The sequence below is a fragment of the Felis catus genome, chromosome D2, assembly GCF_018350175.1.
Source record: "Felis catus isolate Fca126 chromosome D2, F.catus_Fca126_mat1.0, whole genome shotgun sequence".
In the NCBI taxonomy this organism is placed as follows: domain Eukaryota; kingdom Metazoa; phylum Chordata; class Mammalia; order Carnivora; family Felidae; genus Felis; species Felis catus.
The window spans coordinates 69,234,565-69,260,535 of record NC_058378.1 but is presented as its reverse complement, the minus strand read 5'-3'; the positions used below and the strand labels follow the sequence as shown (position 1 = coordinate 69,260,535).

General features: G+C 42.2%; 1 protein-coding gene across 5 annotated transcripts in view; it reads left to right on the top strand.

The window, feature by feature from the left end:
- Positions 1-25,971, top strand: part of GPAM (glycerol-3-phosphate acyltransferase, mitochondrial) — a 63,029-nt gene that overhangs the window by 12,343 nt on the left and 24,715 nt on the right. For 2 of the 5 annotated variants that reach the window (XM_023240921.2, XM_023240919.2), the window contains exons 2-6: positions 16,019-16,149; positions 17,258-17,380; positions 19,924-19,997; positions 23,288-23,401; positions 25,798-25,944. In XM_023240921.2, the coding sequence (XP_023096689.1) occupies positions 16,048-16,149; positions 17,258-17,380; positions 19,924-19,997; positions 23,288-23,401; positions 25,798-25,944 (560 nt within the window). In that variant the 5' untranslated portion in view covers positions 16,019-16,047. Of the gene's footprint in view, positions 1-14,099; positions 14,281-15,772; positions 15,940-16,018; positions 16,150-17,257; positions 17,381-19,923; positions 19,998-23,287; positions 23,402-25,797; positions 25,945-25,971 lie in introns of those variants that run through there. The other 3 variants (XM_045040671.1, XM_023240920.2, XM_011287561.4) reach the window with 3 other exon arrangements.

Sequence of the window (25,971 nt, the reverse complement as noted above, 5' to 3'; positions counted from 1 at the left end):
ACAGAATGAAGTAGTTGTGATAGAGACCATATGCCCAAAGCCTTAAATACTTACTAGCTAGCCCTTTACAGAAAAATTGTGCCGATTCCTGATTTAGAGTATGAGTGTTGGGGTCAAACATGCCTAGGTTCAATGAGGCCTAGGTTACTCATTAGCGTGTAACAAGCTAGCTTTGACATTGGGAAAGCTATGTGACTTCTCTGAAACATAAGCTGTACCATGGAGATAATAGATAAATACCTACTACCCTGCAGGGTTGGTGTGAGAATTCAGTGAGATAGTACTTGTAAAAACTACAGCCCTGTGCCTGGCACAGAACAAATGCTCCATAAATAGTAGCTATTCCTGAACATTCATTGCTTTAGCCAACAAATGTATATCTAGTGGTTTCTCTGTGCCACACCTGGGGTGGGGGCCACAGCAATGCTTGACACAGACAGTTCTGCCTCTCAGAGAGCTCACGTTCTAATGGAGAAGAGAGGCAGCATAAAGAAAATGAACTAGAGATCATTATCAAATAGTGATGAGCGCTGTAAATAAAATCAAATAGGATGACATACAAGAAAATGACGAGGCAGGGAATAGAAAATTGCTAACCAAGCTAAGACCTAAACATAAGAATGAATCAGCCATGTGCATATCCAGAGAAGAAATATTCTCCACAGCAGGGACAGGGAGTAAGGAGTCCCTGAACCAGGGATGAGCTTGGGATGGTCCAGGAAGACAGGTGGCCTCGGGGACTGGGGCAGTGATGGAGAGGGGGATGACAGAGGTTGGCAAGGGTAACAGCATGTTGACACTTTCAGGTCTTGAGAAGACTTGAGAGGCAGGGGTGCAATCTGAGACCATAATGGAGCAGAAATGAAGTCCTTGGCCTCATTCTACGACGTTAGTTGTAAATATATGATCCTTCCTCTTTGGTCTCTGGCATTTGTTGCTGTTGGAAACCAGAAACGAGAAGGGACCTTGGGGACCCTCGGCAGAGTGGAAGCTTTTGGTTGTCGCAAGTCCATCCCACCACCCCTGCTGATCCCGGCCCCCTCATTTGGGCTTTTCTCCTTACAGTACCCCTGACTCACCCAAAAGATCTTCTGGCCGATGCTATTACCTCTTTGAAATCTTTCTTATCAGGAGCCTTTAATACTTCTCCAGGCAGAGCACTTACGGTGAAAACCAGTTAATGTAATCTTAAAACACTCTAATAAATTTCCAGCAACATAAGACCACCAGATAATCACTTTGTCCCTAGGCTCACTCAGAATTCACAGCTCAGATCCCACAATTAGCATTTCTTTTGTGTCTGAATCATTGAACAGGCGTGAAGAGCCCCAGTGATAATATTTTGCCTTTTGGAGGTTTTAAAGAAAGCTGTCGATATCATCAGTTACCCAAACTGCCTTTCGAGTTGCTAATAGGAACAGCCAGGCTGCAGTTCCCAGTTTCAAAGCCCTGCTGCATACCTAGCTACTTAAAAGTCTGCCTTTATCTTCATTCTCCCCTTTCTTCATCATCCTCATCCTCACCAAAACCCCTTACTGGAAAGTACTTAGCTGGCTGATAGTAACTCGTACTTCCTTTACACTGTGCAGAAATGTGTTTCGGTCTCCTCTTGCTTTAGACATTGTTAGAAGAACAAGATCCCACATGTGGCTGTCTTCCAAGCCATGCTTTCAAACTGACGCCGAGTCTTACTTTGGGGTCCCTGAATGACCGCAGAGTGGAGGGTTATGAACCCCCTGAAATCAAATGCAAACTTCTACATGTGCCTTCCCCCTGCATCCCCCTGCCGTTGGGAGAGAATTTAGAGCTTCATCTGACTCTCAGCGTTCCCTGACTCCAAAAAGTTAGGAACGACGGCTTGCAAGACTTTAGTGACACAATCCGTAGTATAGTCATTGAAGGAAAACTATGCAGATTTGTAACTGGAAATGGGAAGTTGTTGGGGTTGGAGCTGGGGAAGCCTGGGATTCTGAAACACCACATTGATCAATTATGGCCTGTGAAAGCAAGTGGGATTGATACCTGGATCAAATGAGGCTTCTCTTTTTAAGGGATTAGACATTTTCTCAGGAACTCTTAGGATAATAGCAAACATTACGTATTGCCTGCTACGTGCCAGGTAGTGTCCCAGTGCCTTCCATATTTTAACTCTTAATCCTCGCATCTACCGTATAAAGTAGATACTGTTATTAGTCTTGTTTTACAGATGAGGAAAATGAGGCACAGAGAGATTAAAACCATAGACTGAGTTTGCACTCAACATTCCAAGACCCTTCATAGTTCTGGATAATGTAGTTTGTCAAGCTGTAATTAATCGTTCAGAATAATTACCATTTCGGATATGGCTGAATGGTGGCCATGTTGTAATCTTCAAGCCCGTGCCTAATCAATAATAGGATTCCCTTATGTGCCACTCTGGTTTTGTGAATAAGAACAGATTGTAGGTTATGTGCAGAGGACGCCCAGCTGACTCCTCTTTTAATTAGAATTTGTCTAAGCGTCCTGTGGTTTATAAAATGGGGTTACTGACCTAGTAGATAATTTTATTGTGACTATTATCACCACTAAAAAATTCATGCCATGAACATAAGGCATGCCATGACCCTGTAGAGCTTAAAGTTAACTAAACCTTATCTCTGGGAGGTCAAAATTCCATTCATTCCAGGATTTGATCAATTTATGGGGCTTTAGATATAATTCACCCTTTACCTAGATTCTATATATTTAATAGTTAATGAGCAGGTGACCTAGGAGCTTACAGACTATCCTCTAAAAGCATCGTTTATAATTAACCTAGAGAAAACCAACATTGTGGATATTAAGGTTTCTTTAATCCCATATGTAACCCATAATGGTTGCTAGAATTCTACAATTTGTGGATGCGTGCTAAATTTACATATATGTGCCTATGATTTGTAGAGGTAAAGTAGGAACTCTGGACCAGAACTGACAGCCTTTGGAAAAAGTAACTATAAAATAATTTGATAAAGGGGACACATGTTCTGCAGAACTGGATGTGCAAGAGGGTGCAATGGGTGAGGCGTAAGTCAGCCTGGGTGAAGGGTTGGGCTCAGTGACCTGCTCAATCAGTGGTATTAACCAAGTAGGGCTAGGAGAGGGGATTGTACCCTGTGACTCTGGATTATGGAAAGCCTATTATACAATATCTTACTTTCATGTTGGAGATCGTCCTTGTAATCCATTTCAAATATTTTATGGAATAATATGATGGCTGTCAGAAAAGATTTGGTAGTAATCATAGTCAGTTGTATTATTATGCTTATTCGAGTTTTGCTTTATACCAGGTAATTTAGATAATTGGAAACTGGGTTGGTATTACTCTTTGAAAACCTTTTCTGTTGGGAAATCTGTAAGTTAAAAGCTAAAGATAGTTAAAAGGAGTATGTTTAGAGCACTCAAGAGAATGCATTTCTGAAGGAAAATCTTGGAGCCTTTACGTCCTCAAAAGTAATAAAACTAAATTTCTTTAAAAGTTTTCTAAATCGAGACTTAATTGAACTTAGATTAATCTTCTTCCTGTTGAGACTTAATACGTGAAGCTCTAACGTACTTTCTTCTCTTAGAAAAAAGAATACTTTCAATGCAAAGTAGTTCTGCTTCTCCTTGCTTTCGTTGTGAATTTTTTTTTTTCCTTTTTGACAAAAACTGATCCTGAGAAGGACAAATAAAAATAAGTCTATCTCCAGCCATGTCTAGCTCTCAAGTATTTTCAAATTCCTTCCTTCAAGTGTACTGGGCACACGCATGTTTGCCTCCTTATTCATAGTGTTCCCTCCCCTCTGACCCAAAGATTGGGAGTGGGAGAAGAATGGGTAATCTGCTTCCTACCTCTCTACCAACCTTGAATACATGCTTCTCCAAGACCCATAGAATCCTGAGCCCCTAAAGCTCTATGGTTCATAGATCCCTCCTTGAATCCTTCTATTCTTAACGTTATGCTTGTCCAGGATTGTTGACAGTTGTAACAGCCATTCACGTTCTCTTTTATTAAATAGTTGATCAATCTCATCTTGTACTTAGACATGCAACAAACACCTTGAGCATCTGTTTTGTGCAAGGCACTGTTAGATGCTAGGAAATCAAGATGGGAATGGGAGAAGTCAAGAATTTAAGAGGGACAGGCAGACATTAAATGGCTAATCCTACAATGGAGTCTTCAATTATAATTGTGGTAAGTCCCATGGGGGAGAAGCATACAACAAGGGGTTCTGACCTAGTCTGGGAATCAATGAAAGTTGTCATGAGGAGGTGAGACCTGAACTGTGTTATGAAGCATAAGTTGTAGAGAAAACAGGGGGTTGTAGTAGGGACCACTGCCAGCAGGGGAAGAGAAGGGCAGTGAAAGAGAAGGGCAGAGGCATTTTACTTAAGGAACTGAAAGCCAGCCAGTGTAGCCAAAGTCAGAGAGAAAGGGCAAGTGAGAGAAGATGAGGCGGTGAGGCTAGCAAGATAAGGGTGGTGAGGTTACTTAATACCAGGTATTAGAGGCCATGTTGAAGACTTTTTTCTAAAAGTCCCTATCCTAAAAGTCCAAGGCCTTTGTCCTAAAGACTGCAAGGAACAATTTAAAGGATTTTAATCACCTGCAGTGGGGATCAGGCAGAGAAATGGGGTTGTTAGAAATGCTCAGTGTTGCATTTTCAAATGTCTGCTCTGGAGGATGTGTGGGGAGTTTGGGAGGGTGGGGGGTGGGGAGCTGACATGAGGAGTCTGGGTAGTAAGTTTTGTGCCTTCCAGGGAAGGTGGTGGTGGCCTGCATTAGGACAATGCAGATAGCGAGGAGGTAAACGGGTGATGGGCTTAAAGCTATTTAGAAGGCAAAATTGCTAGAAGTTACTGTTGGATTGGAAGCAGGAAGAGGTTAAAAATGACTCCTAGGCTCCTGGTTTGCTGAGGAGAGAGTAAGGAGAGAGAATGAAGGAGGCCTTTGAGCCAGTAAAAGTTGCCAAGGAAAAACATCTAGGTAGGGAGAGAGAAATCCAGGAAGCGTGGGATTGTGAAAGCAGAGGAAAGGTCTTGCTCCTTCCCCTAGAGCTTGAACTTGCTCAACAAACCATCAGTATCCAATAATCTGACATCAAGTTGTACAATAGTAGAGGGGCTCTGGGTAGGTCTGGGCACTCATGATCTAGTCCACGTTAGGATCCCTCTTCCAGAAGACAAGGTACTTTGTTTCCAGCTAGTCTCACAACTCCACAAACCACCTTGGACAATACCTTCCAAAAACCAAGAGTGATTTTCAGAGAAATGACTTAAGAAATATTTAGGAACAAAAAGTTTTCCTAAACCGACATGCTGTCATCATAAATGCAACAAAGGCACAGCAAAGACAAACTTTTATGATATCATATGGGGCTGGCCTGTCAGAAGCTCCTAAAGCTCTTCATTCCAGATTGGGAACTTTGCTTTATCTAGCCCAACCAGAAGGTTCTCTGAGGTTGTTCTGATAGTCATTAGGGCTGTTCATAAATGTTTGGTTAGCTTGCTTTGGACACACGACAGGATTACATTTCTTTTACCCAGTTGCTTTATATAATGCTTTACCTAATGAAATGGGAACAGAAGTTAAGTCTGGATTAAGAGCCAGTACCTGGTTTCCACTCTCCATTCCTGGCCTCAGCAAATAAGGAAGTGCATGTCAATAAAGAGCTTCCCTCAGTGTCCTTTATGAGCAGAGCTCCTATAATAACCTGTAGTTTACATGTATCATAGGCAAGAAATAAACTTTGTTGTCTTAAGACTCTGAGCTGTTTGTTACTGTATCATAACCTAGCCCATCCTGACTGATATAGAGACACCCTTTCCAGAACAAAGTGACCTTAAGAGTTCATATGAGTTCCAAAGATTTTAGAACAAATTCTTTGCCAGGCAAGCTCAAACAAATAGGATCTGTCCTTTGTCTCCTGAGTCTCTGAAAGAGACTATTACCAATCATAGTAATAGCTACTGTTTAGTAACTCTTAACCATGCAGCAGGGACTGTGCTAATAATCTTGCAGCATACATGATTCTATTTTATCTAAAATTAACCCAATAAGGAAGTGGACATGAGCAAATCCACTTTAAAAATGAGAGAATTGAGGCCTAGAGAGGTTAAATAGATTGTCCAGGGTCACACAGCTGGTAGATGGCAGAACCAAGATTGGAACCCAGGTTGTCTGGCTCCAAAGTCCTTGCAGAGTTCTCATTCTGCTAGAAGGTTCAGGGTTGGCCTATTGGTGCCCTGACTCACAGCTCAGTTCTTAAACCAACTTCATCTGAGTGTTTTATAGAGTGGGATTTAAAACATATGCTTTTCAGACATGGGACGTGACTATTCTTAGCTACCAGGTTCTTACCTAAGCTGGTTGAAATGTATGTTACGTATTTGTGCTTTTTAAAAACAATTTTTTTAACGTTTATTTATTTATTATTGAGAGCTGGAGAGAAAAAGAGCATGAGCAGGGGAGGGGCAGAGAGTGGGGGAGACACAGTATCCGAAGCAGGCTCTAGGCTCTGAGTTGTCAGCGCAGAGCCCAATGGAGGGCTTGAACCCACGAACTGCGAGATCGTGACCTGAGCCAACGTGGGATGCTCAACCAACTGAGCCACCCAGGTGCCCCTGTGTTTGTGCTTTAGAATCAGATAGATCTGAATTCAAACTGGGGTTCTACCAGGTACTAGATTCGCTTAAGCTCTTGCTGTGCATCAGTTTCCCCATCTGAACAATGGGGGTAATAATCCTTCCTGGCTTATGGGGCTGCCCTTGTTTTTCTATTTGTTCTCAGATGCCCTCTCCATCCTTCCCTGCTCTACTTTATGTCTGGGAGAGGAGTGGACCCTGCAATCTCATTCCTTAGTCTTCTCTGCAGCTTGCTTCAGCCAATAGGAGGGGCTTGCAGGTGGTGGGAGGGCAGAAAGAGGAGGAAGCCAGGGAGGGTGTCTCTCCGTTTTTCAAGTGGCTCCTCCAGCAGGGGCAGCTCTGTGGTTTTGGCTCCTCCTAGGCAGCCCCTCTTTCCTTGGTCTCAAATGTTGCTCTGGCTCCCGGTTCTGTTAATATCTTCCTTTGTTGTTCCAGCCCTAGGATGGTGTCTACTGTTGGAAATCTCTGGGCTGCCTCACAGTCCCCTTTTGTTCTTTCAGCTTTTTCAAGACCTTTCTAAGAAGGATTCTGTATGAAAGTCCCACTTGCAGTGGTCTGGCCTGAGCTGTTTTCTAGATTGTGCCATGGCTGATTTAGAGGATTGTTTGAGATAATGCCCGTGAAGTATTTAGAACAGGGCTTGGCACATAAAAAGTGCTCAAACAAAGGTAGCTTACAAAATGTGCTCACTTTCCTCTTAGGGACATACTCTGTGGCCAGTTTGCCCCAGGCAGGCGCCTGCCTGCATGATAGCCTCTGAGTCATGCCCCGTCCTCCTTCTTCCAGGCTGGCCAGGTCTGTGGACCTGGGCTTCTGTTTTGATTCATCCTACTCTAATTTTTACAGAATAAAGGGCATGTGAATTCCTCCATGACATTTTTGACTCATGTCACAGTGTTGTTTTTAATTTTCAAAACTTCTTACTGTGGCTAAGAAAGCACTGCTTCATCTTGGGATAAAGGAGGCTTGGCTGGCCAACACCTCCCTCTGCCCCATTTCCCCTTCCTCCACTGCAGCCAACAGCGCTCACTTGTGTCTGTCAACTCTGTCCTCCTGCAGGGCTTTGGCACATGGAATTCTCCCTTCTTTGAAGGGTCTTTTCTGGGCTCCTTTCAGACAAGGTCCTTCGCACACCACAGCCTCGGGGTAGCTGCTCCCTCCTTAGAGGTCCTCCCTGACCACCTTCTCTACTGCTGCTCACTGCTGTTGACCTCTGTGAGAGGCTATTTGGATCTTCATTGTACTTTCCACGACTTGTCTCTGTCCCAACATGCCACACACCATTAGACTTTTAACCCCACAAGGGCAGGACCTATGTGTGACATCCCCATATCTTCATCTTGTATCCTCAGCGACTAGGAAAGACTGTCTTAAAGGCACTCTTGGTCAGTATGTCACAAAAGAAAAGATGCTGAAATAATCTCATGTCAAGGGTTCGTAGAAGTCCAACAGTGATGATTTTTGGGGTCCTCCTCCTCTCCCTTACCCAGGCACTTATGCAGAAAGCTTGAAGTCCAGTCTCCTTGACCATTGCTCCCTGCCCAGGCCCCGCGTAGTGTGTGGACCTCCATCCCCTTCACAACACGCTCGGCCACTGGGATCTTCACTGAGGCTCCCAAGACTCTACATTCAGCCCTCTCAGTCTTCCTGGGGTCACTCTCCTTCTGCAGACCGGCCGCCTCCAAGGCCCTCCATGAAGCAATCTCAGACGGAATCCAGAACCAGTATCCTCAACACCTAACCCCTCCTCAGCACCGTGCTGGTCCCCAACCCATTCTCAGACAACCTCTTCTCACACAATCCAGCTTACTTCCACAGGAAAAACAAAGGGCCCATTCAGGTTTTGTCTTCTTGGTGGCCAACCTAATCATTAGTTACTGGTTTTTTTTGTTGTTGTTGTTGTGTGTGTGTGTGTGTTTTTTTTTTTTTTTTTTTTGGCTTTCAGCAACAAAAAGGCTGCTAATTGCAATTACTTAGCCTCCCTTAAGGGCTTGGGGAATCCAGGGTCTTCAACCAAGGAGCCTGGCTACACTCCTGGGAGAAGGGGAAAAATACCTTTCATTTCTTAAGAATGAACTGACAAATTGTAAAAAAGAAAAAAAGGTGACTTGTAAGCTCTTTCTTAATTAGCCTGCCTGATCCAGTGCCCCAGATCCCTTCTGGAGCCAGTGCCCTGCCCTGAGGCATAGCTCATGGCTGAAACAAAGTCTGGATCCCCACCTAGTTCCTTCTGGCCTTCCTTCTTGGGGGTAGGGGGCTGGGGGTGGGGCTGGGTAGCCCCTTGGGGGTAGGGGGCTGGGTAGCTGTCAGGTAGCCCATCCTGTAGGAGATGCCAAGACAGATCTTCCAGAAGCTTGACTGCCTCCTGCTTGGGCCATTTGAAGTTTGTGGCTTAATTTACTACTAAAGCAGTTTTTAGACAATTGAACTCCTTATTCTGCCACAAATGTGGTAAACTTGAGTCAGAGGGGTTCCATTCTCTTCTGGTCTAGGATTTTTTCTAAATGTCTGGCTCTGAGATCACTTCCATTGCTACAAGCCCCCACAAGATAGACTGGCAGGGACTTTTTTTTTTTTTTTTTTTTAATTTTTATTATTTTTTAATTTAAATCCAAGTTAGTTAACATATAGTGTAATAATGATTTCAGGAACAGAATTTAGTGATTCATCCCTTACATGTATCACCCAGTGCTCATCCCAAGTGTCCTTCTTAATGCCCCTTCCCCGTTTGGCCCATCCCCCCACCCAACACCCAGCCAGCAACCTTCAGTTTGTTCTCTGTATTTAAGAGGGTCTTATGGTTTGTTTCCCTCTCTGTTTTTATATTAATTTTGCTTCCCTTCCCTTATGTTCATCTGTTTTGTATCTTAAATTGGCAGGGACTATTTCTTAACTCTTTCTCTCTCCCCCCACCCCCATATATTTGAGTCATTATAGTGGCTAGAATTGTGCTCAAATTTAAATATCAGTCAGACACTCATTTGCTTGTGAGTAACAGAAAGTAAGATTATAGTGGTTTAAACAGATAGAGATTTAACAAAATGCAGAGGTACGTGATTGGTGGCATTGGGTTTGGACATCAAGTTACGGGACAAATGGGGGAAAAAAGTGAAAAAGAAACCGTGCCAGCTCCCTGTTCCCTTTTACTAAGAAAGAAAAGCTTCTCTGGAAATCCTCGAATTTGACTTTCTCTTAGGTCTCATTGCCCAGAACTGGGTCACATGACCATCTTGGCTGTAATGGATAGTTGGACTATGTATGTCAGAGCATGCCTTTATTTTGTCTTATTTTTGAAATACATCTATTTGGGGAAAAGAATTCTAGATTGGGTTTTTCTTTGAGCACTTAAAAGATGCTACTTTCCTGACTTGTTTGCAAACTTCTGTTGAGACATCTGCTGTCATTTTATCTTTGTCTCTTTACATAGATATGCATCTTTTTTTTAATTAAAAAAATTTTTTTTACATTTATTTATGTTTGAGAGACAGAGCACAAGTGGGGGAGGGGCAGAGAGAGAATGAGACATAGAATCTGAAGCAGGTTCCAGGCTCTGCGCTGTCAGCACAGAGCCCGATGCAGGACCTGAACCAACAAACCGTGAGATCATGACCTGAGCCCAAGTTGGACGCCTAACCGACTGAGCCACCCAGGCGCCCCTTAATTTTTAAAATATTTATTTATTTTTGAGAGAGAGAGAGAGAGAGAGAGAGAGAGACAGAGAGAAAGGGAGACACAGAATCCGAAGCAGGCTCCAGGCTCTGAGCTGTCAGCCCAGAGTCCGACGCAAGGCTCAAACCCATGAACCAGGAGATCATGACCTGAGCTGAAGTCGAAAGGTCAACACACTGAGCCACCCAGGCATCCCTTTTTTTCCACTCTTTTAAGATTTTCACTTTAGCACTGGTTTTAAGCAATTTAATGGTGATGTTCCTTAGTATAGTTTTCTATGTATTTCTACCTAGAGCTTGTTGAGCTTCTGGGATTTGTGAGTTGATAGTTTTTACCAAAATTGGGAAGTTTCCAGACACTATGTCTTGGAATTTTTTTTTCTGCCTGTGCTGACTCCTCCTCACTCTCATATTTGCTTCAGGGATTCCACCTGCATGTATGTTAAGCTCATGGATACTCTGCTTATATTTTCAGTCTTTTTATTCCCTCTGTATTTCATTTGGATAGTTTTTATTGCAATGTTTTCAGGTTCTTTAACTTTTGTTTTTTTTTTTCTTATATTTTCAGTCTTTTTATTCCCTCTGTATTCCATTTGGGATAGTTTTTATTGCAATGTTTTCAGGTTCTTTAACTTTTGTTTTTTTTTTCAGTAATATTTAATCTGAAAGAAATGTAGGGTTGTGTGTGTTGAAATCTCAGACAACGTTCTTTTAATTTCTAGGCATTTGCTTTGGGTCTTTTAAAAAGATTCCATGTCTCTACTTCTTTTGGCCACATAGAATACAGATCTAATTATTTTTTTTTTTAATTTTTTAAATGTTTTTATTTATTTTTGAGACAGAGAGAGAGAGCATGAGCAGGGGAGGGGCAGAGAGAGAGGGAGACAGAATCAGAAGCAGGCTCCAGGCTCTAGCTGTCAGCACAGAGCCCGAGGTGGGGCTCGAACTCATGGAGTGTGAGATCATGACCTGAGCTGAAGTCGGACGCTTAACCCACTGAGCCACCCAGTTGCCCCTCGAATTGTTTTCTAATGTCCTAGTTTACTGAGTCTGTAATCTCTGTCATTTCTGTGATTCTTTCAATTGATTCATTTTTCTCCGTATATGGACCATTTTTTCCCACTTTTTTTTTGTATGCCTGATCATTTTCAGTTGGTTGCCAGACATTGTGAACTGGGTGCTGGATTTTTCTGATTTCCTTCAGAAAAGGAATTTCATTTCCTTTTCTGATTTCCAAGTACTGTTGGGCCTTGTTTTGGGATCGGTTTGATCCTTTTGGGGCTAGCATTTAACATTTGTTAGGTAGGACCAGAACAGCAATTACCCTAAGGTTATTTTTACTCCACTCCCAAGGCAAGACCTACTGAGTCATAAATTATGAGGTTTCTGATCTGGGTGCCAGGATCAGGTCCTGTTCCTGGTCCTGTATGATCGCTGGGTACCTTTCCACTCTGACTTGTGGGAACAGAACCAATTCCCTGCCCCATGCAACCTTTGGTGATTGTTCGCTCTCTCTGCCTAGGTGGCTCTTTCCCTGGCCTTGGTTAGTTTCCTCCCATTCACGTGCTAATCAGCTGAAGACTGGAGCATGACCTGTAGGTCTTCACAGCTCCTCCTAACACGTGTAGTTCTCTTCTCTCTAGGTCTCTACTCCCAGCTCCAGCTGTTTGGGCTTCCCTGGTCTCCCGATTCTATCTCCTCAACTCAGGGAGTCTGTCTAGCTTTTTCTGGATCCCCCTCTCTGCACTGCTGTCTGGCACCTGCCTTAGTAAGTGGAGTGCTCACCTTATTTGCTCTCTCTTATGGTCTGCCCTGCCCTGCCCTGCTGCCTATTTTATTTCTTTAGCTGTTTTAGTAGGAGAGTAAATTCAGTCAATGTTGTTCCATCTTAGCTGCCTTAGCTGCTGGATTACTATAAATTATTGTTGTTCTGTTGATAAAACAGATTGCTGAGGTTGTCAGCTGTTTCCGAAACAACTCTCCTTACGTAACCTGAAACACCTTGCATTGCAATCCACATCTCCTGCAAGTACAGTTCATCCTTGTGCAATGGATGTTACAGAAGAGTAACTACAAATAAACTCTGTGAAAGAGAATGTAATTTTCCCCTCTGGCTTCCATTTCCATTCCTGTAATGCTCTCTCTCTTTCATTTCACATTACTTTCTCTTTAGCTGTGACTTCAAACCCTGAGACGTTCCTCTGTTTTCTTTTTTTCTTTTTCTTTTTGGTCAGGGACCAGAAATCTATACACAAAATGTCATGATGTTTTGGGATTTGAATTCATGGTATTCTAGTCAACATAGCCTTTGAAGACTTAGGTGTGTGCTTGGAGTTAAGGTGTGTGTGGGTTTGAATAAAGACAGGAATTTGGACTTCAAGCAGCTCAATCTTTTTTTTTTTTCTTTCTTGCATCGCCACTCCTACAGTTTTGGATTGTTTTAAAAGAAGGACCCCCCTGAATTCTGAGATGAATTTAGAAATAGAAGCAGAAAGTTCAAGAAAAGGAACTCTTGTTTTTCTTCTTGTTCCTCAGCTTCAAGAGTAGCTATTGAGGGTTTACCATAAAGGAGTGCTGTTTTTACTGAGACCCAGAAAAGTCACTGACATTGACGATGAGTTCGTACTCTTGTGGAAGAATGACACGAATTGATAAAGATCCAGAATGTGGCACCTGGGTAAATCTGTGAGCTTTCACAGAAGGGTGTGATTACTGAGGGCTGGAGACGTTAGGGAAGGCTTGGGGACCCAGTTCAGGAAAGAATGATAGAATTTAGAAAAGAGTGGTGTGGGCACGATTAAGACTACGGGAGCCCGTGTTTTGACTAGGGACAACCAGAGAGGTTGCTGTAGGAGCTCCTCTTGGCGACTGCGGGAAAAGTCGAGGCCTATCTGTTGGAGGCCTACGTGCCAGGCTCCGGCATGTGGACTGTGGAGAGCTCTGGATGGTTTTTGATGGGGGGACGCGGAGGGCATGTTTCGATAGAAGTGGGGGTTAACGTTCATAGAGGAGATGAGGACTGGCAGCAGAGGTGTGAGACCACGGACTCTGCTCCGAGTCCGTCTTAATCACCTTCGTATTCCCATCTGCCAGTTCAATGTTTGTTGTTAAGGTGCGGGTAAAACGTTATCTTTTGCCTTCCGAATTGCTAATGTTCTTGATAACCACTGGCCTTGTCAATGGCATGACAAATATTGTGAAAGAACTTCCTTGTGACCCCAAGTTATTTTGTTTGAAGGGTGAGAGGTAGGCAGATTTGGACTCGGGCTCTTTTAAGCCTTATTTATTTTTCTTTCAACTCATTTTCTTCCATTGTAAGGAAAAGGCACTCAGCCACCGTTAACAGACATTACACAACAGGGCCGCTCCCGATCCGCAGCTCCCCCAACCCTGACAATTTCTGCAGAGTCTTACAAATTTCCTAATCCCACACACACGCACAAGTGAACCAAAGGGCCCAGGCGAACACTCCCCAAAGAGCGAGGCGGGGGTACAGACCTCCAGATGGTCAGAGTTGACACAATGGAGCCTCAGGCGCACGTGCAGCAACGCGCAGGCGCGCGCACACGTGACTCTGCGCCGAGGCAGAGTAACCTTCCGATTAGGCGCTCGCGCTCAGTTATTGGCCCCACCGGCCCCCTTGTGTGCGCACGTTCTATTGCGATCCGAACGCGGAGCCCGGGCACCGCCCCCCTCCCCCGCCCCCCCCCCCCCGCCCACGTCTGAGGTCGGCCCACTCCCTCCGGCTCCGCTCACTCGCGGGCGCCGCCTGCGTCATCGGGACGCGACGTTGCAGCAGCACCGGCGGAGACTTGAAGTGCCGGCAGCTGCAGCAGCCGCAGCCGAAGCCGGCGCAGCTGCCGGGTGCGGACCGTGAGGGCGAGAGCGGCTGCGGGAGGCTGCTCGGGCCCGGAGCGCCGCTCCAAGTGCGTCGTCGCCCTCTCCGCTGGACCCGGCGCGACGCCGGCAGGTTGTTCTCATCCCCCCGAGCTCCGGGGTTCCTCCTGAGAAGTGGGCCCGGCTCGTGCTGGGTGGGGGGTCGGGATGGTTCTCTCCCTGGGAGACCGGGCCGCGGTGTGGGCTCCCCTGGAGGAGGAGGGAAGTTCCCGTGGACTGAGTAGCCTACGCACCTCATTGCTTTTGAGGCTGCTGGGGTGCTCTGCAAGCAGCTGGTGCTGAGAACAGTCCGATGGCACATGACCATTGATTGGTTTCAGCGTGCACCGTGTGTCAGACGCTGGGTTAGGCCTTTTATAGGTACAATCCAGCCCTCCCAGCAACCCCCAGGAGGTAGGATCTAGCATTATGCCCATTTTCCAGATGGGGAAACCCAGGCATAGAAGTTAACCAACTTGTTCAAAGTCACACAGATGGTCAGCAGTGGGTGGTTTGAATTCGTGTATGTTTGGCTTCCGAGGTGAGCCTCCTCCGATCGCTGTTCTTACAAAACCCAGAGTTGGTTCCCCTCAGCCGATAGTCTGGCGCCTCCAGACTTTGATTTAGTTATGGACCTCGGATCAACGCTGTAGGGAGGGAGGAGCGAAGCCGTGACTTCCTATTGGCAATCCGCTCTCTCTTCTTCCACTCCTCCAGCTCTGGGGCCACCGGGGACTTTTTCTCGGGCCGCAGCGGGGCTCCCCCCCCCCCCATGTTTAGCTACATTCTGCATGGGAAACTGATAGCTGATTTATTTTACAATCGTGAAGAGCTTTCATGCCAGGTGTATTGCTTTCCTATTTTCTCCTGGCCTGTTAGGTTAGGTTGATGCCATGTTAAATTGTTAAGGATGTGCTGCTATATAATGGTTGTGCCGAGGACGGTAGTTGCCGCAGCAAACCCGTATGGGGATTATAACGAAATCGGAATATACGCTCCAAATAAGTTACCCTGGACGTGACCTTTCAGAATTTTAAAGGAATAATTTAAGGCCAGGTGAGAAATAGACAAAAGCTGAAGCAATTTGAGAATTAGGAAGTTTTTATATTTTAGGTTAATCTCTGTTTTCTTTAGCAGTGCACCGTTAGTGAACATTTTCCCTTAGGGTATGAAAAGACATCGAAAAGGGTGAAAGCTTTTAAGTCCGATATTTCAAGATGGTGTGGTTTTGATTTAAAGCTTTGTAGATGTATTAAAAGTGCAAATGCCATTGCATTTCAGACATCACGAGAAAATTGAGAGCTCAATTCAGTTTAAGTGGGGAACTTTAGAGGCGCTCTCTCTAAAGGCTCTTGCCTTTACCCATGCTTCCATTGCATAGTATGTATGACCAAAAATTACCAGCACATAATTAAGGAAAATTACCTATTTGTGTGCATACATGTAACTTATATTTAATCAAATAAACACATGGCCTCCATTCTCCCAGGAACTATTCAGTTATTAATGCAAATAAAATAATTCTTCGTCACCTACCTGAAATAAGCTATTATTTACGTTGCCCTTTCATGGCTGTTTTATTCAAGAAGTCTAAAGATGCAGATGTTGATTTAAAAAAAAAAAATAAGAACAGTCTACCGGAGATGTTGTTGAGTTTAAACACATCAAACACTGTTTTTACACATCAACTAAACATGGTGGAAGCCCATCAGAGGTCATTGGACATCGTATGATGGAACAAAATAACGTCAAGGTCAGAATTTTGAGTTTTGGTGTCTACTGTCTGGCTTATTAATTTAAATGGTGTATATATATATATATTTTTTTTATAGCACATGATCTGGGAGTTACCCCTTGTGACATGGATGAATCTGCACTGACCCTTGGCACAATAGATGTTTCTTACCTGCCAAATTCATCAGAATACAGTGTTGGTCGATGTAAGCATGCAAACGAGGAATGGGTAAGTTGAATAGGGGTTAAAAACATTCAAAGATGTTCATTTTAATGTTGTTTATGAAGGTGGAGAACTGGAAGCGACATAATATCGAGTAGAGGTTAATATCTAAAGAAACTGCCTCCAGCTGTTAGAAGGTGTGCCTATGAGACCTCATATTTAAAAATTCTTAAGGTTTTATGTTAATTGGGAAGAGACAGTTGGGTAGGATATTTAAGCACAGTGATTATGTTAAAAAGCAAAATACTTTGCATAGAAAAAAAAAACCTAGGAGTTGTTTTGGGTGGTGTACTTTCTGTATCTGTTTTCCATAATGTAATAAGTATGAATTTTGTAATGGAAATAAAGGGTTTTTTTTCTTCTAAATGGGAAATAGATTTTAGTATGAATCTCAATTCAAAGGATATGCATTTTCTTGTATTGTGTCCCCCCCCCCCCATTTTGACATAACATGGCTTGTTTAAAATATTTCTTGAACACTCTGCTTTATATAAAAATGATATCAGAGTTTTGGGGGGTTTTTCTGCTAAGTTTTGAGAATGCTTTGTCTGGTATTTGAGCAACTAATGAACTCAATGAACAAAATGTTTAAAACAGGAGCAGAATTTGACCCTAACTGGACAGTACAGCTATAATTTAAATTCCAGCCAGGATAAAGGAATGTTACATAAGTTTACCTTGTTTTTTAATTTAAAATATTTCAAGTTGTATGTAACAACTTGCTTACTATGTAAGACTTTGTAGTGCTTTTGTGGGCGTCTGTGATTGAAGAGGAATAAGATTAACTGTTCCCTGTATGGATCCAGGAGCCTGATTTTATTTACCTGCTACTGTCATGGGCTGTTTAATCTTGCTTTGAACCTCTGAGCATGCAGACGTCCTTGCTAGCCATTATCATTCTTCGGTGTTCAATTTTTGCTTATGTTCCAAGTTTTGTTCCAAGTGTTGATGATGGAGGGGAGTACCATGAAGGAAAATTACACTGAGGAACTTATACTACCAAAAGAAATCGAAGTACTAAGTTTCTCTTCTGAAATATCTTAGTTTTAGAGAGAAAGTGGACAAGTATAGTTTTCTTGCCATTCAGACACTTTTTCCCCTTAACATTTATTAGGGTGAGTGTGGTTTCAGACCTACTGTCTTCAGATCTGCAACCTTAAAATGGAAAGAAAGCCTAATGAGCCGGAAAAGGCCATTTGTTGGAAGATGTTGTTATTCCTGTACTCCCCAGAGCTGGGTAAGAGTGTTACTGCTTGTTGACCTTTAATAAACAGAGTGAAATTCCAACTTTGTGTGAATCTTATTACTGGGTAGTCTTAATGGACTTAATTCGTTTTAAGAACTTAGGCCCATGTTTATAAACCAAATTATTGCAAGTAATGACGTTGACTCAATTTGTCTTTCCATTCATTTATTCAGTAAATATTGGTTAAACAGTTGATGCTAAGTGATAATTTGGTTGTTTTAGTTTAGTATGACTTTAGGGGAAGAGTAGATCTTACTTTTAGATAACTAAGAGTTGGTGGGAACCTTCATGTAACTTCTGCATGTTGAACTTTTAACTCAATGTTCAACTTCTAGCAAGATGAGCAAGGGGTAGCAGGAGAGAGTTTTAAAGCTTCAAAACTATGGCTTTGCCCTACTTTCCTCTTGGTAAGTTTCTGTTGGGGGAGGGTGAGTAGGGATGGAGGGTGTCTGTTGACTATGATAGTGAAGGATGGTTACTAAATGTTAGGATGAAGATTTAATTTATTTTTTTGAGAGAGAGCGCAAGCACGTGGGGGAGGGGCAGAGGGAAAGGCCGAGAGAGAATCCCAAGCAGGCTCCATACCCAGGTCAGAGCCCCCCATGGAGCTCCATCTAATCACCATGAGATCATGACCTGACCCGAAATCAAGTGTAAGATACTTAACTAGGGCCAGTTGCCTCCCAGGTGAGGGCCACCCAGGTGCCTCAAGGATGAATATTTTAAATAGAGTGTATATGGGCTTGTTGTTTGTATCTTGGTGAAACAGACACAAGTCATGCAAAATCATCCATATTACAGTGTAGTATTTGAAAAGTCACTCGAATGAGTGGTCAGCCTCTGTTGGCAGTTTGCTAGAGGGATGAGTTAGCACAGGAATTTAGAATCTAATGTGGCTGTGTTCTCCGGCAGTAGAGTTGGCTTTTAAAAGGTATGCCTGGACGTTCAGCTCTCTCTGGGATGGGCCAGTTTTCAGGACAGAAATTCTGCCATCTAAGTGCCTGTCATTTATAGAGATTGCTTGTAATCTGTATAAATATCTAGCTGTACTGCGTGAATGTTCTATTCTGGGTTGGCTTGGCAGGAAGTAGAATTCTGAGTCTGGTATAAAGGGATTTACTAACTTGGAAAAGATTTGTGTGGGACCCAAGCAGTTTATGTTAAATATTCAGGTCTGCTCAAGAATGTCTTAATCATAAATATTGTTCCTTTTAGAACAGAAGTGCTATGTTGGTAGAATGGAACGGTCATGATAATTTGCGGTCCGGGAGTATGGCCAGTTCAGGTTAATAGGCCAGTAGAAATACAAATTTAAATAGATGATCATGTGGCTTTCTTTTTAAACCTGCCATCTTATCTAATTCTAATTTCAAATGCTTAAAAGATCAAAATAATACCTTGACTCTAATGTGTTCTTAAGTCGGAAGAGAATATAGGAAATTACTTGGTGGTGGTGATAGGAGTGGTTTGGGATAGGAATAGGTCAGTAGTATAGTATATAATTGATTTTTGCTTAAATACAGTTCCTGTTGGAGCTGAACTTGATCTTTGATGTTCTTCCATGGCATGTTTATTTAAAATGATTTTTAAAATACTTACTAGAGAACGTGAGTAGGGGAGGGGCAGAGAGAGGAGGAGAGAGAGGGAGAGAGAAAATCCCAAGCAGGCTCCATACCTTCAGCGCAGAGCCTGACATGGGACTCAATCCCGTGACCAGTGAGATCATGACCCGAGCTGAAATCCAAAGTTGGATGTTCAACCAACTGAGCCACCCAGGTGTCCCTATTTAAAAAAAAAAATTAAATAATATTTTTATAATATTTTTTTGAGATTTGCTACCCTTTCTCTGATACCCTGTTTTCCTGATCTCTGAAGAGATTCACTTAAATATTTTTATATCTTTTATTGAAGGTACATTATGCTTTCCCAACATTTATCTGTGGAAAGCTTACCTTTTTGTCCACACTGATAAAGCTATAGACTTTCTCTTTTCAGCAGAACTCTCTCTGAATTATCCCTTAAGGTTTCCTGTAAAGAGAGTCCCCTTCAGCCATACGTTTTCTAATGAAGTAAACATTTAGAGCAAGATGTAGATTTGAATGTTAAAAACCCCTGTCAGTCTCAATTTTTCTGTCTGTAAAATGGGGATAATAATTACTGTGTCAGCATTATTGCCAGATTTAGTAATCTAAAGATAACTATGGTACTTAGCACGGTATTTTTACATGTGGGAAACACTGAAATCTTCAGTGTTCCTGTCGTTGATTTAAGCTCTCTGTAGCTTTAACTCTTTTGGGTTGAGGGTGGGGAATGAGGCAGGACAGGGAGGCACAATTTCCTTTGCAAGTTTGTGACCTTCTCTGAAGGCTAAAGAGTACTTTTCTCAATAAAATGTAATTTTTCTTCATCACTTAGATTTTTGCAATGCCTAACTTCATACTTGAGTTATAAAAGTTATCAAGAAGTGGTAATGTGAGCTCTTTGCCAGAAATCCAATTGTGTATTTATGTCTGTGTGTATTTCGTTTCATGTAGGATAAATTTTTCAACTCCAGTATCCCATCTTTGGGTTTGCGGAATGTTATTTATATCAATGAAACTCACACAAGGTAAACAGAAATTTCTTATATTTCTAATACATCTCAAAAGAAGAACTGTAATAATCAGTGCCTGTACCTTAAGATGAATCTCTTCATGTTTTTGAGTTAATAGAATTGAGCTTGTGACACAAGAGGCTTTATCTAAAAATTGGAAGCAGTACAGCCACCTGAGAGATCTGTTACTATTACTGCTATGTAATTACATGGTAACTATTTCATGAGGGTGTAGATATCACCTATAGCTTTCTCTTTTTGTTTGTGTGTGTGTTTGTGTACGTTTTAATTTTTTGATGTTTTGTTTTATTTTTTGAGAGACATGGAAAGACAGAGTACCAGCAGGGAAGGGGCAGACAGAGAGGGAGACACAGAACCTGAAGCAGGCTCTAGGCTCTGAGCTGTCAGCACAGAGCCCAATGTGGGGCTCAAACTCACAAACCACGAGATCATGACCTGAGCCAAAGTCAGACGCTCAACCAACTGAGCCACCCAGGCGCCCCATTTGTATATATATTTTTATTAAAAAACATTTTTTTAAATGTTTTATTTATTTTTGAAAGAGAGAGAGACCGAGTATGAGCAGGGTGTGTGTGTGTGTGGGGGGGGGGGGGGTGGGCAGAGAGAGAGGGAGACAGAATCTGAAGCAGGCTCTAGGCTTTGAGCTGTCAGCACAGAGTCCGACACGGGGCTTGAACTCATGAACTATGAGATCATGACCTGAGCTGAAGTCGAACGCTTAACTAAGCCACCCAGGCATCCCAGTATATATATATATATATATATATATATATATATATATATATATATATATATATTTTAAAGCTTATTCATTTATTTTGAGAGAGAGTGAGTGGGGGAGGGGCAGAGAGAGGGAGAGAGAATCCCAAGCAGGCTCTGTGCTGCCAGGGCAAAGCCTGATGAGGGGCTTGATCCCATGGACCGTGAGACCATGACCTAAGCTGAAATCAAGAGTTGGATGCTCAACCAACCGAGCCACCCAGGGGCCCCTGTATACTGATTTTATATCTGAAGTGTGACAAAACATGGTAAAGATTTATCTGAGGAAAGGGTAGGGTTGAATGGCTTACAAATTATTATTATTTTATACTTAAAAATTGAAATCAGCCTGATCTATGGAGTTTTAGAAGATATTTTCCTATATTGAGCAAATGCTCTTTCATTTATTATTAGCTTAAGACTTTTTTTAGAATTCTTCCAGACTTCAGACACATGGGGATGGGCTGTTGGGCATCTGAGTGAGAGAAAAGAGGCTTTGTTTTAGTGAATCTAGGCTAGGGGATAAGGGAGGGGGGAGGGAAGATTGTGTGAAAGTCTGTGAGGCAGGAGAGAATGGCAGCCAAAAATGCTACCAGTCCTTATAATTCTAAGAGTAAATGCCTAGGATAGGTCAGTAGTAGGCTCAGGTGATGAGAAATGCTTTAAATTCTGTGAAAATTTAAGAAGTCAAATACTTAAATTTGAAGGCTTTCTGGAATTACTAATCATATTTTGGTGATGAGATCATAATTGAGAATGACAATACTTGCATATATATTAAATGCCTTTTTTTTTTTAATAGAACTAAAATCAAGGGACATATTTTTTCCCATTTCCATGCTACCCGTCTGTCTCTATCTTACATTTAAAGGAGAAAGGAGAAATTCTGGGCCACTGATTTTTTTTTTTTTTTCCCCTTTTTGACTTGATTAAGATCCTAAGAAAAGGGATCTCATAGAGAGCCTCTTCTTGTTTATGTAAGTAGACATTTTATGTATAAAGTCAGAGGGTTCATTTGTTGTCCTCAGTTGGAGGCAGTTAAGAAAAAAAAAAGCATATGCCATATTGACCCAGTGATATGAAACCATTCAATGTGATAATGACTCGGTGATATGAAACCGTTCAGTGTAATAAACTGCCTGTGTGGTTGAGCTGGCTGTTTGGCTGCTCTGTGTGTTACATGAAGTGAAGGATAGACGTTTTTATACACACACACACACACACACACACACACACACACACACACAGAGCTTTCAGTCCATTACAAAAGGATTTCATCAAGAACTGGGACTTTGTGCATTCTTTTTTTTTTTTTTTTAATTTTTTTTTAATGTTTATTTATTTTTTGAGACAGAGACAGAACATGAACAGGGGAGGGTCAGAGAGAGAGGGAGACACAGAATCAGAAACTGGCTCCAGGCTCTGAGCTGTCAGCACAGAGCCTGAAGCAGGGCTCAAACCCACAGACCGCGAGATCATGACCTGAGCCGAAGTCAGACGTTCAACCGACGGAGCCACCCAGGCACCCCTGAGACTGTACATTCTAATAACAGTTCTGAAAGTATTCACTCAAGGAAGAATTTAGAATTAAATACTTACCCTATTGGACCAAATTTGCAGACAACTAGGAAAGGAGGAAGAAGAAGAGAATGTCAGCAAAAAAGATGAAGGAACAAGTGATTCCATAGTTTTTCCTCAAATTTCTTCAACTGAAGGCTTTTCAGAGTTCATGAATTTATATTTGAAATCTGGCCATTTGAATGTCCTTAAGGGGGAAATGATAATGAGGCATTACACAATCATTACACATGATTTCAAAATATTGCATATGAAGGTTTCTAACCTTCTTTTTCTGAGTTCTCTGTCCCCAAGCCCCCATATAAATAACACATAGCCACCAACATTGGTGTGCATATGTCCTATCCCTTAGAAATGTCAAATGTGGGGAAAGAAAAAGGGAAAGAACTTCTGGCCTCATTAGCCCTGTATATAGGTGTTCAGGCCATACTTTAGTTATCCTTGACTTCCCTTGACTAATTCGCCTTGTCCACTCAATTTGAGAGTTAGCGATTATCTTAGAAGAATTACTATAATAACAAAAAAGCCCTTTATGGTAGGAAAAGACTTCCAAATTATCTCTATAGCCCACAGCCATAAGCTATATTGCTTATATATATACAGCATTGAACTTACTTTTAAAAAATGTAGTAATAAAATAAGGCATTTTTCTTTTTGTATTTGGTTTATTATTTGCAGAGTACACTATTCAGGCATTTTAGTACTCAAATTCCAAGTTTAAATTTTAGTTGAGAGTACATGAAAGAAATTGTGAGTGAAATTGCCACGGATCATCTTGAACTGCCAAGGAGAATTTGCTATAGGATAACACCAGATAGCAGGAATAGATGAAATGAGGCTTTGTTTCTACATCGGGGAAACAGCTGTATAATTTAAGCAGTTCATTTTAGGTGTTCCTAAGTCTTTTTTTTTTTTTTTTTTTTTTTTTTTCCCCTTTCTCGTTGCAGGCATCGAGGATGGCTTGCAAGACGTCTTTCTTATGTGCTTTTTGTTCAAGAGCGAGATGTCCATACAGGCATGTTTGCCGCCAACGTGACGGAAAATGTCCTGAACAGCAGTAGGTAAGTGTGGGGATGCGGTTGTAAAAGGAAGAGACAGGGAAGGGAGGTGGGGCAGGGCAGTATTGCCTTTATTAACCTTGGGACTCTGGGACTCTGTCTCAAGAGGGGTTTCCATTTCCAAATGTCAGATATTAAACTCCAAAGGAAAGCAAGGAAAGGCAGGAGAACAGATGGTTTTGGTGAGCAGTGCCATGTGGGAATAGCAGTCTTGTTTTATGCATTAACGATTGATTGAATGGGTTTCTAATATATGAAAGGAGAGTTGGAATTCAGAGATGCACATATTTCCAGTTCTCTGTTTTCTGTAATATAAATGTTTGGGACCTTGTGTTTTCCTGTTTTATTTGTTACTTGTTTTTTAAACTTGCTACTTCATAAAAATTTTTTTTAATGTTTATTTATTTTTGAGAGAGAGAGACACAGAGTGCAAGTGGGGGTGGGGCAGAGAGAGACGGAGACCCAGAATCGGAAGCAGGCTCCAGGCTCGGAGCTGTCTGCACAGAGCCCGATGCTGGGTTCGAACTCATGAACCATGAGACCATGACCTGAGCCGAAGTCAGGTGCTTAACCGACTGAGCCACCCAGGTGCCCCTTGTGTTTCCTATTTTATAACCAAAAGAGAAGCATGTTTGATATTTCTGTCAAATAATTTTTGAGGATGTAGGCACAAATTCTTGTACTAGAAAATCATTACTAGAAATTTTAAGAGAATAAGGTTCTGTCCTTGCTCTCAGAGGAACTTGCTTAGAAAATAGCAGAGACTGGCTTGAAATCAGATCGAACAGGGAAAGAAGTCACTCTCAAGTTTAGGCATTAGAATATGGAGTTTGCATGAAGATCAGTCTCCACTCTGCCTCATTGGTGTGGCCTGTGGTGGACATCTACCTTGATTTGGGGAGCCAGAGACTACAGTGGTTTGAAAAGACTGCTTAGAAATGTAGATCTGGGGGCGCCTGGGTGGCTCAGTGGGTTAAGCGTCTGACTTCGGCTCAGGTCATGATCTCACGGTTTGTGAGTTCGAGCCCTGCATCGGGCTCTGTGCTGACAGCTCAGAGCCTGGAGCCTGCTTCAGATTCTGTTTCTCCCTCTCTCTGACCCTCCCCCGTTCATGCTCTGTCTCTCCCTGTCTCAAAAATAAATAAACATTAAAAAAATTTAAAAAAAATAAAAGAAATGCAGATCCTGTAGTGTGGCTATGAAGACCTGAACAGTGGTGGCCCATGGTAGGTACTCAGTAAGTATTGAATGAATGAGTAAATAGTTGATAATGGAGATTTAATTATCTTGTCAATTACTTGTAAAAACATTCCTGGCCATCGCGGTCCGTCAGTTCGAGCCCCGCATTGGGCTCTGGGCTGATGGCTCAGAGCCTGGAGCCTGTTTCTGATTCTGTGTCTCCCTCTCTTTCTGCCCCTCCCCCGTTCATGCTCTGTCTCTCTCTGTCCCAAAAATAAACAAACGTTGAAAAAAAAAAAATTTTAAAAACATTCCTGGCCAGATTGAAATAAAGGTATTAAAGGCATCAGTGTCCTGTGGAATTGGTCTTTTGTATTGATGAGTTATGGGGCTATGTGGAGCTTTGCTCCGTGCTGGTCTAAAATCAGTAGCAACAGTGGGAGAAAAAGGAATTATTTGAAACTCCTTTGGATTATTATATATTCTATTTTCTAGGTAAAAACCTCCAAGTATGTTTTATCCCACCCAGGTGTTTTGACTAGTAACTAGAATATTAAAAGTGATTTAAGGAGGTTTAATCTCGTATGTTCTTCCCCAAGTCACGTGGAAGATTTACCAAACTGGATTAAATCTTCTCTCTTAACTTCACTGTTTATTGTTGTGTGTTGTTTTAATCTTGAGCGGTGCCTTTCTTACATTACTGGTTTAAAATGGAAAACGCTTGTAAATATCTATGCCCCTCTTTGATCCCTCCTAGAGAGTTTTACATATAGTTCTAATAAAGTCACAGTATAAATGAGTAATAAATTAGATCTTCAAAAGAAAAATCTCATGTTACTTTGGCAGTGAGCTTTGGATACCTCTGAACTATATGCCTAAAGGGATAACCTTTCTTTCTCTCCCCTCTGCTAGAGTGCAACTTTGTGTCCCTCACAGCATATCTGGAAAGTTTCAATTGATGTCGTTGTTACCCATTGAATTTGAGTTAAATTCTTAAATCGGCCTTCCAGATTCCTCAGGGATTCATTGATTCAGGAATATAATATCCCTAATATTCAGTAGGCAGCCAAACAAAACACATCTAACTTGAGCTTATTGTGTTAATCACATATTAAAGAGAAGATAAGTTTTGTTTTGTGATTTATATCTATGATTTAGAAAATACTGAATGCAGGATGTCACATAGAAACAGTTACATTGTCTCTCTGCTTTCAATTCAGAGTACAGGAGGCAATTGCAGAAGTGGCTGCTGAATTAAATCCTGATGGTTCTGCCCAGCAGCAGTCAAAAGCCATCAATAAAGTGAAAAAGAAAGCCAAAAGGATCCTTCAAGAAATGGTTGCCACTGTCTCACCAACGATGATCAGGTATTAAAAGGCAAAGCAAAAAGGTTT